General features: G+C 42.0%; 1 protein-coding gene across 2 annotated transcripts in view; it reads left to right on the top strand.

Moving 5' to 3' along the window:
* TTC7B (tetratricopeptide repeat domain 7B) overlaps positions 1–13,726 on the top strand; it is a 266,729-nt gene that overhangs the window by 43,007 nt on the left and 209,996 nt on the right. For both annotated transcript variants that reach the window (XM_059723173.1, XM_006271821.4), the window contains exon 4: positions 12,662–12,792. In XM_059723173.1, coding sequence (XP_059579156.1) covers positions 12,662–12,792 — 131 coding nt within the window. The remainder of the gene's footprint in view (positions 1–12,661; positions 12,793–13,726) is intronic.

Genomic DNA, 13,726 nt, shown 5'->3' with positions numbered 1-13,726 from the left:
CAGTAGGCCTTGGCTGAGGGTGTGGGGGGTGCAGGGCACTCCTGCCATCCCTCCCGTCTGTCTCTTGAAGTTGGACAGCTGAGGAGGGGGTGGGACTGAGATGATTCCAGTCTGGTTCCAGCTGTAGCAGGGTGAAAAGCCCCCCAACCCAGTGGGTGCTTACACCTGTGCTGGGCAGACCCTGGATGGGGGGGGCAGTGTTGGATGGGAGGGAGGGGTGCATTCCCTCGCTTCCTTGGAGGCAGATGACTGGGAAGGGGGTGGGCCTGAGCTGATCCCCACCTGGCTCACTGGGCTGCAGTAGGTGGAGGAAAAAGCCACCTTCCCACCATGGCTTTTCCTCCCATTTGGTGTACTGACTAGGGATAGCGGGGCCTGGGAAGTCTGTTCCTCTGCCCTCTGTCCTGCCAGACTGATGGGCACAAGCAGGTTAGGGAGCAGAGGCTTCAGTGTCTCAGCTGTGACAGTTGGGGCAAGGCAGACAGTATAGACCAGGCTTGTGGGCCTGCCCTGCGCCACTTGTAGCCTGTTAGGCTCGCTGGTTAGGCTCTTAGCATCTCATATCTGTAGTCTGTGCTAGAAATCAAGTGCTGGTTTGTGATGTTGAGCTATTTTTTACTTTGATGCCTTTAACATTAATTTAATAAAGAAATCAAAACTGTACAAATAACTTTTATGATGAACAGCATACAACTAATTGAGAGCCTTTTTTAACATCAGGCTGTTCTTGGTCTTAATTTGCCACAGCAGTTAGAACTGCAAAAATGTAAAGTACAAAACAGTTGAGGTTTGTGATTTTGAACACACTAGACGATTAATGGTGGTTTTTATTTCTCGTTTACAAATGTTTGGTCATTGCTCAGTGAGCAGCATGGAATAGGTGGAATGTGTATGTTGTGTGAACATTTATTATGAGAACTGTGGTTTTGTTAAATGTAGATTGTTATGGTTACATGTATGAGGTAAAATCTAAAGAAACTTCATTTTAAATGCTCCGTAAAATATAGGAATAGAGAGAGGAGCTTTTGTCAGCCTTATCAGAACAAGATGTTTTATCCTTAAATGAAATAAGGAATGGTGTCCAACTGAGAATCTCATTCCTTACTTCATTTAAGGATAAAACATTTTGATAAGCTGCTTCTGAAATTCCTTTAGAAGATGTCAAAACTAAATTTAATGTGATTTTAATATCATTTGTCACTTTTTTTTCAACATTGTTTCAGTGGTCAGTCCTTAAGTTTTAAAATTGCATTTATTAAAATAATAAATATTTATTAAAATATCCAGTATATCCAGATATACTGGATGCTTATCTTGCTGGGATCCTGTGACCCCAGCTGACTTCCTGCCCTTTGGGCAGGGGGCTGGACTCGATGATCTTCCGAGGTCCCTTCCAGCCCTAATGTCTATAAAATCTATGAATTCACATTGGGGGTCATTCAGGCACAGGTGGGGCTTTTTCTTTGTTTGTTTGAAACACTTCATTTCATGTGGACTGCATGCCGGCATACCATTGTCTCATTTCCTGCCCTGCATTTGGCATCAACAGTTGTTGTCTCAGCTCTAGGGATAAAGTTTGTCTATTGGCTTATGCTCCTTCTGCTGCTTGATGTTTAGCAAAAATGTTGTTATTTTACAAAAATACAGTGGCGGGTGGTGGGTTTAAGATCAAATGTGTTGAGGAACAATAAGAGAGAGAGAGAATATTCTCTATCGCACATGCTTGGGGCCTTGAGCTGCAGGGGGCCCCTGTCTTTTTCTCTGCACTGGCAGTGTGAATGGCCCTGTCCACCTTCCCTCTCCTTCCCTTCTCTTCCCCTCTCCTCTGCTGGTCTTGCTGCCTCTGTGGCTGCTTCCTAGTGGTGGCTCAGAGCCCTGGTCTCTGCAGGTAGCAGTGCTGGGGTGGGGAGCGGGGTCTTGACTGGCCCAGAGCGCACAACTTTGTTTGCCTAGGGCCCACTAAAGGGTTAATTTGGCCCTTATAACATGAGTGAAAAATAAGGAGAGGGCAAAAAAGAGGGATGTCAAAACGAGGGAACAGAATATTCAAGAAAAAAAATCAAGGTAAGGTAGTCGTGCTAGGAATTGTCTGAGGAAACGTGGGGTGGAGATGCCCATATTCTAGTCCACTGTAAGCAAGGAGGTTGGGGGGGGGTAGGGTAGTCAGGGCAGAGAAGGCACAATGTAGGAAGGGTTTCATTTTGCCTTTTTAAAGTTTCCTCTTTTTTTTTTTTTCCAAATTAAGTCTTTTTTGGCCAGGAATAGTCATTTTGTCTAAATACAAGTGGAGGAAGGGAAAATGACAAATAATAAAAATTATGCATCCATAAGAAGACCTTGAATGTTAGTTATACTGTAGATTTCTGTCAAGCTCTGAGGCAAGGATTTTTGTGAGTGCTATATTTTATTGGACCAACTGTATAGTTGGGAGGAACAAGCTTTTCAGTACCACAGTACCCTTCAATGTCTCAGAGAGAAGCAGGTGCAGCAGAGCTGTGTATTTGACTCTTCTGAGCTGTGTATCAGATCATTTGTCAAGATCTGAGATACTGTGTCTTACTCTTGGATTACTCTCATTTGACACTGTTTCCCTTACAGGAGAGAACAAAAGATGCTGCTGTTGTACAGTAGTATTACCAATTAGCGTTTTTAGAAGGATATATTTGGAGTTTGCATTTGAGTGGTTTAAACTGATACTGTCTTTCCAGGGGCTTGTTCTCTGGGAACAAATTAACTATGCGTTTCAGCTGTAAATGAATGAAACTGCATAGTAGAAAATTTTATAATGTGGACTATTCTGATAACAACAATCAAATAAGACATACTGTCTTAGTTTCTTTCACAACCAAGCATATCAAATCTAGGCATTTTCTATTTTTTTAAAAATGTATTTTTTCTTCCAGTGGGAGAGACTCATGGAACCTTTTTAAGAAATAGCAACACTTAACAAGATGTTTGAGTCTTATAGATAAGGACTCAGTTATTTGCCAGTTATGGTACCAGGACTGATTCTGCTGCAGAAGAGAGTTAGGAATATACTGTTCCTTCCCTTGCCCACAATACTGATACTTCTAATGCCCACAAATTAGGGGGTCTTTTTCACCGATGAACCTGGCATTTTAAATACCTGTTTTGATTGTTTTCTGTAAAGCTGCAAGGTCAATAGTAATCTACAGATGCAATGAAGAGTTTAATGTCACAGCAAATGAAAAGACAAATTACAGACATCTAAGAAGTGTTTGTGTTGTATTACAGTGGCAAAGTTTGTCATGCATGGGAAGTCGTATGTAAGTTAGACCGACTCATTGCAGAGATTGTAGCCTTATTGCTGCAGACTGTCTTACATCTCATATTGCCTGTTCAGGTATCTCTGTTTTATATTTAGATGATGTAAAGTGAAACTGTTTTTACCGCTGCTGACCCATATTCAAATTGAATGCTGCATTTGAGCTAAGTGATTGGTTTTTAATTAGTTCTGTTTACAGAAACATGTAAACATTCATTAGGTTCAGTGAAAGTGTCAGGTGAAACAGCTACCTTACTACTTTTGAAGCTCACAAAGGTTCTGCATTAACTTTGACCTCTCAGGATCATGATATCCTTTTTCAGGAGCAGTAACCCATGAATTGCCCATAGCAGGACTCCATGGAAGAGAATGTCATTGATCATAGGTTCTCAGACTGTTCCATAATATGATGAAATTAACAACGTTTTGGGACCCAGCATACATCTCAAAATGATGCAACCACCTTGGACTTGGTTCTCCACCTAGGAAGGATGAATTATACACTAAATTTTGAAAAATGAAACTTGTTTGTAAAGCTCTCTTCCTTTTTTCTTAACCTTTGTTAGCCCCCCCCCCCCCCTTTTTTTTTTAAATCTGGGATAAGTTCCACTTTTGCCCCACCAGCTTTACTTGCAAATTCTTATTGGAATTTCAAATACTATGTAAACATGTTTAGTTGGTTAAATGTGTGGGTCTGGTGGGTATGGGTTATTAAGTGTTGTGAAACTCTGAAATATTTAGTTTTCTTTGGGGGTTTTACAGGACTACCTTTCCCATAGCTTAATTTTACCTTTACTTTTAATGTTTACATTTGAAGAGTCCCCTCAAGTTGCTGGCGGTCTCCATCCCAAGAAGAATTGACACTGTATCAGTGTCTGGATCAGCAAGACCCTTTTTCCTCAGGGTTTCCTTGGTTAGTGGCCTTGATAATCTGCCAGTAGTTCTAAATGGTTCAACATAGATTCAGTGGGTAAATCAGGTTGTTTTCCCTGATTCAGGGGCTTTCCAAGTGGATTCTCCCTGCTCCTGGCAGCTTTTCCTTAGTCCATTGGGTGATTGTCATGGTTGCCAACATGTTTCCTTTGGCTCTGCTTCCTCACCTAAGAAGTTTCAGCCTCTGGACATTGGGTGCTTGCATGGGTGGATCCAGGGAAGAGAGCACAGGTGCACTTGCACCCTCCTTTGATTCCTGGTTCACCCAATGCTTTAAAACTAACTGCCTGGCAGTAACAGCAGCATTTCTAGTCAGGCAGTGCTGAAGGAGTCAATTGACTTCAGGGTTCATTGTACTCTATCTGATCCCTTTTAAACTCTTAATTCCACATGTTAATGCCCCTCTTCTTTTTAATGCTCTTGATGTTCCACCAATCAAGCCAGCATTTGTTCTGCAATTCTGCTGTCTGTTAGTTGCTCCTGGAAATGAAGCTCCTATTTCATAGCCCTGCAGATTTTTTTTTAACTCCTTCCTATGAAGTTATATTTGTTTTTGCTTCATTCTTAAACAAAATAATACGGCCCTAGGTCCTTGCATATTAGTAAAGCTTTAAATTTATTTTTTACTTGGAGAAAAATGTGCGGTTTTATGTGATGATGCATCTTGCCATCTGTGCCCCTCTTTTTTTAAAATTCTAAATCTACCCAGGGGTGCTTGATCCTTGCAAATATGGGACCGTGTTTTGGAACCGAGCTGACTGGTCCTTGACCCTCAAAGCAATGGACTACTTTCGGTATCATTTTAAAATAAGTACATTTTCCTATGAGCACAGTAGGAAAACTTGAACACTTACATTTGGAAAGACATAGTACATCTTACTGGGCAGTCCTTTATGGCGGTTTTTACAGTTATGTACAATGCATTAAAAGAGGCTATGGTTTGATGTATAAAAGAAGCTCTGAACAATGCGGGCAGGGTGTTGATCAATACTAGTACTTTTAATTGGAAATTTGGGACTTTACCCTGCCCCCAAAAGATCTTGCTCTAATAACAGCTGAACTGCTAGAGTTATGCAAATTAAATCAAATTGAAGAGACTGATTTTTTTTTTCTTTCTTTTTTTAATCTTATTTATTTATTTTTATAAAATGCTTTTCCAGGATACTGTTTTTCTGTCTCCTAACCCAATGTGTAAGGAGCCATTTTTAAGAAAGGAAGGCTTCAACTAAGGGTGTTAAGGGGAGAGAGAGCTTTATAGCCCTTTTCTCAGGGATATTCAAGTAGTTTTCTAGCAAAAATATGGAGTGCTGGAGGTGAGACTTCAGTTAATAAAGTGAAAAACAAGCAAGATAACTGCATTTCCATTAACTGTTAGTATTTCTTTTAAATATGTAGAAAACAGAAAAGTCTACAAACAGTTTATATTTTTCTTTAGGTCAGATTTGTCTGAAAATTTACCTGCTATAACTGTAAGCAACCATAAACAAAAGTAGGTTGTTTAAAAATACCTTCCTGCTTTTCAGTTTGACTGTCTTTTGAAAGCATGCTTTAATATCACTTGCGCTGTTTCCCCCCACCCCCCATATTTTCTCCCTTGTTAATAAATATATATAAATATCAACAAAGAAGCCAAAACAAACCTTAGGTATTTTTAAAAAAGAAAAGAAAAGCCACGACATTATCCAAAGATTGCTCTGTTAGAAGCAAGAATTTGCTGAAATTATTCCCCCCCACCTCACCCCCACCCTCTTTCTTTTTAAATCAAATTGGCAGTGGCCTTGTTAAGTTTAGAAACACTCTGTAGGAGTTTCTTGCTAGCACAAATTCATCAAAAGCTTTACATTTGCTTTAAAATTCCTAATAACCAATTATGTAGAAAATGGCAAAGATTTAACCTAAATGTGTAGGCAGAATATTAAGCTGATCTTTTTTTAAAGATTACTATGTAGGATCTATTCCTGTGTCTTAAAGCAGTTTGAACACTTGTCTGTTTTCTTTTGGATATCTGTTGAAAGTATTTGTGTTGGATGCAAACATACTGGGATTGGTTTTCTTTTGAAGCTGTTGGGTAGCTTAGAAAAGGAATCCTGGACCTTTTGGACTGAAAAGCTGACAAATAACCAGGAATCTTTTTCTTTTTTTTTTTTTCTTTTAAGGGTACACAATTTAAACAGGAATCAAAAAGTAATGCCTGACGTTTGTTTACCAGTGTGCAAAATAATAGGTTTTTTTTCTCCTTTCCTTTTCATAGTTTTTTTATTAAATCCATTTCGGCAATAACCAAACCATGGGTGGTGACGTATGTGGTCTGTGGAACATTTTGATGCAGCTTGAACAAGGTATGCTAGTTGCATACTGACTTTCTGTGTTTCTGCAAAAATCTTCAAATACTTATGCTTTTTACTGCAAAGAGCATATATGACTAACAACATCTGCAGACGAAGGAAAAAACAGGCTTGCTGCCACTGCTAATGGCTGCTATAATGGTAAAGGAGGAAAAGAAATAGAAGATGCTGTCTGAAGTACAGGTTCCAGTAAAGCTGCAACCGCCACTCCTCAGTACAGAGGAATTTCTAAAGGAAAAAGGATGAGACCTTGTGGCAGCATGTTAAAACTAGGACAGAGTGCCTGGGAAGAATATCCAGGTGACAAAGGAAAAAGTGGCAATGATACATGTGCAGAGGGAGAGGAAGTGGGTCAGTCATCAGAAGAAAATATTTTATATTTTCTCCTGTTTTCTTCCTGAGTGCACAGTAATAATCCATGCACCTTCAAAAGGACAAGACATTTGTTGCTTTGAAATTGGGTGACATTCATAAATCTTTTCCTAGCCTTACTGTTCAATATGATTAGGGATCTGGGTTTTCTGTTTGCGACAAAGAAACACAGTAAAACCCAGATCTTCTCTTTTGAAGAAGAAACATGAAGGTTAATGCAGGTTGCTCCTTACAGGCTGGCAGAGTTCCAGCCTACAAGGGGCCTGGGGGAGCGGGAGGAGGGAGATCAGGAAGGGGCACAATGTGCATGTGCGCACGTACACAGGTGCATAGCAACCAGCCTGGAGAGCAGCTCCCACTGGTAAGTTGTGGGGGGCGGGGGGGAGGGTAGGTATTGAGACTGTCATAGTGAGGGAGGGCTGGGACTGGGGCTGCTGCTGCCCAGCCTGGGCGGTGCATGGGGCTTGAGGCCTGGGGCATGCACGTCCACAGGGCCCAGGTAGGGTGCAGGACAGGGCTGTAGGCAGCTCATCTAGGGGCTGGGTGGGAGGGGGAGATATGGGCTGGCTCCCTGATGCTGTGTACACTCCTGGGGGGAGGTATGGGGGGCATGTACTCTTCAGATTTGAGCATAGGGTAGGTGCGGGCTTCTGGCTGTGGGCTCGGGACTCCCCACCATGCTGCCCTCCCCTTGGGGCCCCTACTCTCCAGTGGGTGGGACCCAGTGCAGCAGGGCAGGGTGGTACTGGGCAGGGAAATCTGATGCCGCCACCGTGAGCCCTGTGCTGCCATGGTGAGGTGCCCCCTGCCTGCCCAGCAGCAGTGAGGGTAGTAGCGCAGAGTTGTGCCCCTTGCTGCTGCCAGATGGGCAGGGGGTGCCTTGCCATGGCAGTGCAGGTCTCGCGCTGGTGGCTTCCCCACCACACTCTGTCCTGCCGGGCCGGGTCCTGCTCGCTGGGTCACCGGGCCCCAGGGGCAGGGCAGCAGGGTGGGGAGCCCAAGGGCTCCCCTGTTGGGCTTCACTCCAGCCTCGCTCTCCATGGGGGAGGGGGAGCTGGGCTTCTCACTCCCCACTAGGGCTGCAGCAGCTGCTGCCTTCCATGAGTGGAAGCAAGCTTTAAGTTGGGCACTGCTGCAGGGGGCAGGGGACTGCTGACCTGGGTCCCTGGCCCTGTAGCCCTGGCAGCGAGGGAGGCCCCCTTTGCAGGACAGGGGAATGGGGGCCTGCAGGTAGGGAGTGAGGGGCACCAACAGGGCTGGTGGGGGTGTGGGTAGGGAGTGAGGGGAAATGGCAGGGGCAGGGCACCAGCATATCAGGGCTGCTCAGCATCACAAAGCAGTACAGGGAGACAGCTGCAGCTGGACCCATGTTCTGGTGAGCAAAGGGGGCAGGGGGAGCTCTGTTTTTTCTTCCATGATAAAAAAAAAACAAACCCAAAATCAAATGCCAAAATGTTATAGGTATTAAAATGTATTTCACTATAATGATTGAGGCACTGGTAGGCTTCCACATTGCTTTAAAATTGTAAATATATAATGTTGTGTTCAACTGGTGTGTGTGTGTGTGTGTGTGTGTGCATAGACCCTGCAAATTCTCTGGGTAAAACGACAACATCCATGATTAAAATGAAACACACACACATATATCCGTGTTTCATTTTAATCATGGATGTTGTCGTTTTAGCCAGAGAATTTGGGGGGGTTTGATCAGAGAATTTACAATTTTAAACAGAGAAAACCAGAATCCCTGAATATGAGCAGTTGCTCGTAAGTAGTTCTGGGAAAGGTTTTTTTAGGTTGGAAAAAACATTTGTGGAACAAAGTGAAATATCCACAGATTGGCTACGGATGAATCTTAGATTGGAAATTAGAAGAAGATACAGGTTATGAGGTGAGAATTTTCTCCATGGCTTTCCAGGCAAAGTAGTCAAGGACAAGGAACCTGAATCTGTCTGAGACCAGAATTGGATACGTTTTTATAGCAGGGCTGGTATGATAGGATAGGGAGTTTGCACTCACAGGCTGGTTATGTCACGTGTGAATTGTCTTCAGTCTCCAAGTTGCAGTATAAAGTTAACTCTTGTAGCGTAGAAGGTGTCTAATCCCATGTCCTAGGGCAGGGCTGTCCAAATGGTGGTTTGCCTTGGTTCCTTTCCTAGGATCCTCCAAGCACACATTAACCAACTATTTCCTTGTTATTGCTGTAGCAGGACACTAGCAGTGCCCTCTTTTCTCTTGTACCTGAGGCGTGTTAGAGTGTCTTTCTGACATGGTGCCGTGTAGTTGAATGTGAGGGTTTGCAGTGGAGAGTTAATATTTACACGCAACTGCAGAAGGCTGAACCAAGAGACCTTTTCCAGTCCCAAGTTTCTGTCCAAATCAAAGTACTACATATTTTAATATCATCTGTAGGCATCTTTGTCTTTCATTAGAGAAATTGTTTATGAAACAGCAGTTCTGTGTTCCAATATAATAAAAAAAAATAGTAGTCTAGAAGAGAATATTTTTTGTTCAGAACTGGACCACATGATGAAAGCATGAGACGTTTGGGCTGTTACAGCAGTGGGTTCTTAGGAGGCTGGGACTGAGTGTGTTTATCATTCAAGCCCCCTGATGTGTTCTTGGACTCTCCCCAGTGCCTGTGACCAAGACCTCTGTTCTCTGCTAGTTGTAAGCGAGTACTAGGAAAGAGTCCAGAGCAGCCTCAAGGGAGAACTGCTGGCTCTGAAGTGTCAGAGGACTTGGATGGGTGGGATATGCTCAGACCCACTGGACAACCCTGCTGGTTTGGCAATCTGCCAATTCTTTTTTCCCCTTAGGTTTGAGCTAAGACTATTTTTCTGTGGTAGCATATAGGAGAATTTCCCAAATAGAAATTACTAACATTCTCTTTAAATTAAGAACACTTTCAGCTTATTGGGCTAAATGTCTGTGGGAGAACGTGTATTCAAAATCATGCAGAATGGGTGACAGTTCTGCATGGGAGGTGCCTGTTCAGGTCTTGAGCAATCCATTTGTTCATTCACCTGTAGTAACTGGGCAGCTTTTTCTGGTGAGTATGGGATTGTCAGACATTTGTTTCTGCAGGATTTGTAAATTTGCATTAAAAAAAATATTTACCCTTTTATTTTAAAGATAAAGAAATAGGTAGAACAAATGTATATCATCAGCGTTGTTTATCCCAGGCTTCAGACAGCAGTGGTGTCTTCTCTTGCGCATGCAACCGCTACTAAGTAAAGGCAGACATTGGAGCTCTTTGTGGTGAAAGGGGACCCCCCCCTCCTCCAAAAAGAAGAGGGGCATTAGAAAAAAGAAGGATGTCTCTACAACTGCTAAGTGTCTGGATGGGGAAAATCTGGCAACTTGAGTGGGGTAATTTTTAGGTGACTTGTAATCAATGATGGATTGAAAAGATGCAGACCTAAAGTGCAGGCCAGAGATAGTACCTACTTAAATGCCAGCCAGTAGGTGGGTGTATTGGAGCTAGACTTATATTAGGAGCATAGCTCCTGTATTGCATTTACCTTGGACTACCAGTTTCCATTCTCCAATACATTAGTGACTAGTAACTTTTTTTCCATAGAATCCTAGAAAATTAGGCTCAGAAGAGACCTCAGAAGTTCTAATCTAACCGCCTGCTCAAAGCAGGGCCAACCCCAACTAGATCATCCCAGCCAAGGCTTTGTCTAGCCAGGTCTTAAAAACCTTCAACAATGGAGATTACACAAGATCTTTGGATAACCTGTTTCAGTGCTCTACTACCCTCCTTGTGAGAAACTTTTTTTCTTAATATCTAACCTAAGCTTCCCTTGCTGCAACTTGAGACCATTGCTCCTTGTTCTTTTATCTGTCACCACTGATAACAGTCCAGCTCCATCCTCTTTGGAACCACCTTCAGGTAGTTGAAGGCTGCTGCTAAATCCCTTCTCAGTCTTCTCTCCTCCAGACTAAATAATCCCAGTTCCATCAGCCTCTCCTCAGAAGACAAGGTTTTCCTCAAGCTTTGTTATATCAAGATATTTTAAAGGTTGGGTACTGCCTCTTTAATTGTTGGCTTAGGCTAGCTCTGGATATAGCTAATCATTACAGAATGGTAGGCTTCTGTCTTGTTTTACACAATTGTTTATGGCTTTGGTTGCTGACCTTCTTGAAGGCTTTTAGCTTTTGCAGGATCACTTAAGCATTCTACTTCTCCAGGCAAAGCAAAGTGCCATGAGAAATTTTGAATAGGCTAATTTATTTTGGAATGGAACGTTTTATATTAGTGAACTTCTTTTTTTTTTTAAAGAGGTAAGGAGAACTAGCACTTCATACTGTTGGCAAAACTGTAGTTGTTCTGAAAACATGACTAAGTGTAACATCTGAAGGCAAGTTGTGTTATCTGGACATGTTTGAAAAGTCTAGCATAAGATGGATATGTATATTTTTGATGGTGACAGTGCAGGTGAGGCATCTAGATAAAGTAACGCTTTCATTTTTTACAATTTTATGCATGTACAATCACTTCTCCTTACGTCATTTAATATTAGGTGTAAATAAGTAGATGACCTGTACTTGTATATCTGGTAGCAGCATTATTCAGCCTTAAATATGGCCTGAACGGTAATTTTAAAAATACAGCATTAACATTTAGGTTGGATTATACCAGGAAGAGAATCATAATGGTTACCATTTCCTAAACAGATCATATCTGATTGTAGCAGGCAGTATTGAATGGCTCTCACATTCAGCAAATTAGCTGCTTAAAAAATATAGCCTCCTCATCTAGAAGCAGTGGATAACTTCCTAACTCTTGTATAGCTGACATTTGTGAAACAGGGCTCCTTTTTGTCTCTGAATAGTTATATATGCAAAACAATAGATTGCTCTTTAAAATATATGAGACATGGTACAGAACTTCCAGGCAAGGATTAAAGTGGCATCAAGCCTATTTTTGCATAGTTTAGATGGTCCTGGGTGCCTACCTGGTGCAGCATTTTTTTGAGGCTGCCCTGTGAACTTCTGACCACTGACCAGAATCGCTGCAGTACCTTGTGCTGTGGCTCTGCCCACCATGCCAAGCTTGTCAGGGGTCCTTGGAAAGCAGTCTTACAGCTCTTGTTTTAAGTTTTTGAATGTGAGGCTTTCGGTCCATCAGATGAAAAGGACATCCCGGTCGGATGTGCTTGGATCTGTTAGTATACTTGCATTTGACTGAAGGCACCTGTCCTTGGGTACAGGATAGCGGGGCAGTGGTTTTTAAAAAAGGAAGGCAAGGAGGAAAAGGGCTTCAACTACAAGAACAAAGTAGTTAAATATAGAATTTAGGAAGACTTAATTTTCTCCAAAAACATTTCACTGTCCCTGCATATAGTCCTGCCTTGCTCAGACATTTTAAATCTAGTGATATCAGTTTGAGCATCTTGTCTTCCCTTGACTGCTGTGGTGCCTTCTGTGATAGTTTCTGGAAAGAGGCTGTCTGTTCAATAACTTAAAACTGTTATGGAACTGAAATAGGCATTTTTATGCTTGGCTGTCAAAACACTTGTAGAACTGTGAAAGCATTGCATTTTCTTAGATATTGCAACAGATACTACAATATGCTGTACTTTACCACATTTTATTCTCCTCTGGTTTTTTCCTTCCTTTCTCCCTTGTCAAAGGTGGGCTTGTTATGGTTGTCTCCAGAGAGTCCTCTGACACTGATAACCAGTGTCTGTTTTTAAAACTTTCTTTTTATTTTCAGGTCTTTGTCTAGAGAAACTGCCAATTTCCTCTTCAGCTAGTAACCTCCATGTGGATCGTGAACAAGACATCATTACGTGCTACGAGAAGGCTGGAGATATTGCCCTTCTGTACCTTCAAGAGATAGAACGGGTAAGCTGAGATAATTTGTACAGTTGAAACAACTAATCTTCTTTATCTCACAACAGCTTGTAATCATCCATAGAACAGTATCGCCTGTAGTGTTTCCACAAGAAACCTTCTGAAGGTAGACTAGGTTACATGGTTCATCTTTCATTGACATGATCAGATAACTTGCTATTTAACTACAACAGAGTAGTCTGATCTCTGTCTGTTCAGACATGAACATGACAAGGATGGAGAGAAAACCCTTCTAGTACCTGTTATAGTATAGGTGAAGTTTGGTTCAGAACTAAATATCTGAAAATATATATAATTTTTAACTGTATTAAGTGAATGTGCCATGTCATACATGGCATTAGTTTAATGCAACTTTCAGATAATCCCTAGAACCTAAGGATTACCATTACTTAAAAGGAAATAAATCTACTATTAACAGTTGAAATGTTGCACAAAAAAAACTAAACTGGGGATGTAGTGCAATCTGTAATAATTCATTCTAAATACTGGAGATGGAATGGTGGTCCTAGAGGGTCCATATACATAAGCAAGGAGGCTGATGTGCTTAATTCCACCGTGTCAGAGCAGACTTGATTTAATTGAGTCTGCTGGAGCATGACACTTACTACGTTCCAGCAGCCTTCTGCGTCTTGTGTATCAATGTCCCTGAGCTTCAAAATGGCAGCAGAGGCACTTTATCTGAACCTCGTTTGACAAGCTTTAAATAAAGCACCCCTGCTGCCATTTTGAAGCTCAGGGACACTAATACATGAGATGCTCTGGCTGCTTTAATTAGCTCTCAGAGCTGCTCTAATGAATTATACCATTACTTTTGGTATAATTATGGTGAATTATACCATTACCTTTAAAGTGCCTGTTCCCCCCTCCCTCCCCCCCAATCCTCCACTGCTAGAGCACATGTATAAATACCCATACCTGTCACTTG

Source organism: Alligator mississippiensis, chromosome 2 (genome assembly GCF_030867095.1).
Source record: "Alligator mississippiensis isolate rAllMis1 chromosome 2, rAllMis1, whole genome shotgun sequence".
Lineage (NCBI taxonomy): Eukaryota > Metazoa > Chordata > Crocodylia > Alligatoridae > Alligator > Alligator mississippiensis.
Note: the sequence above shows the minus strand (reverse complement) of the source record. Positions and strands in the feature narration are given on the sequence as shown.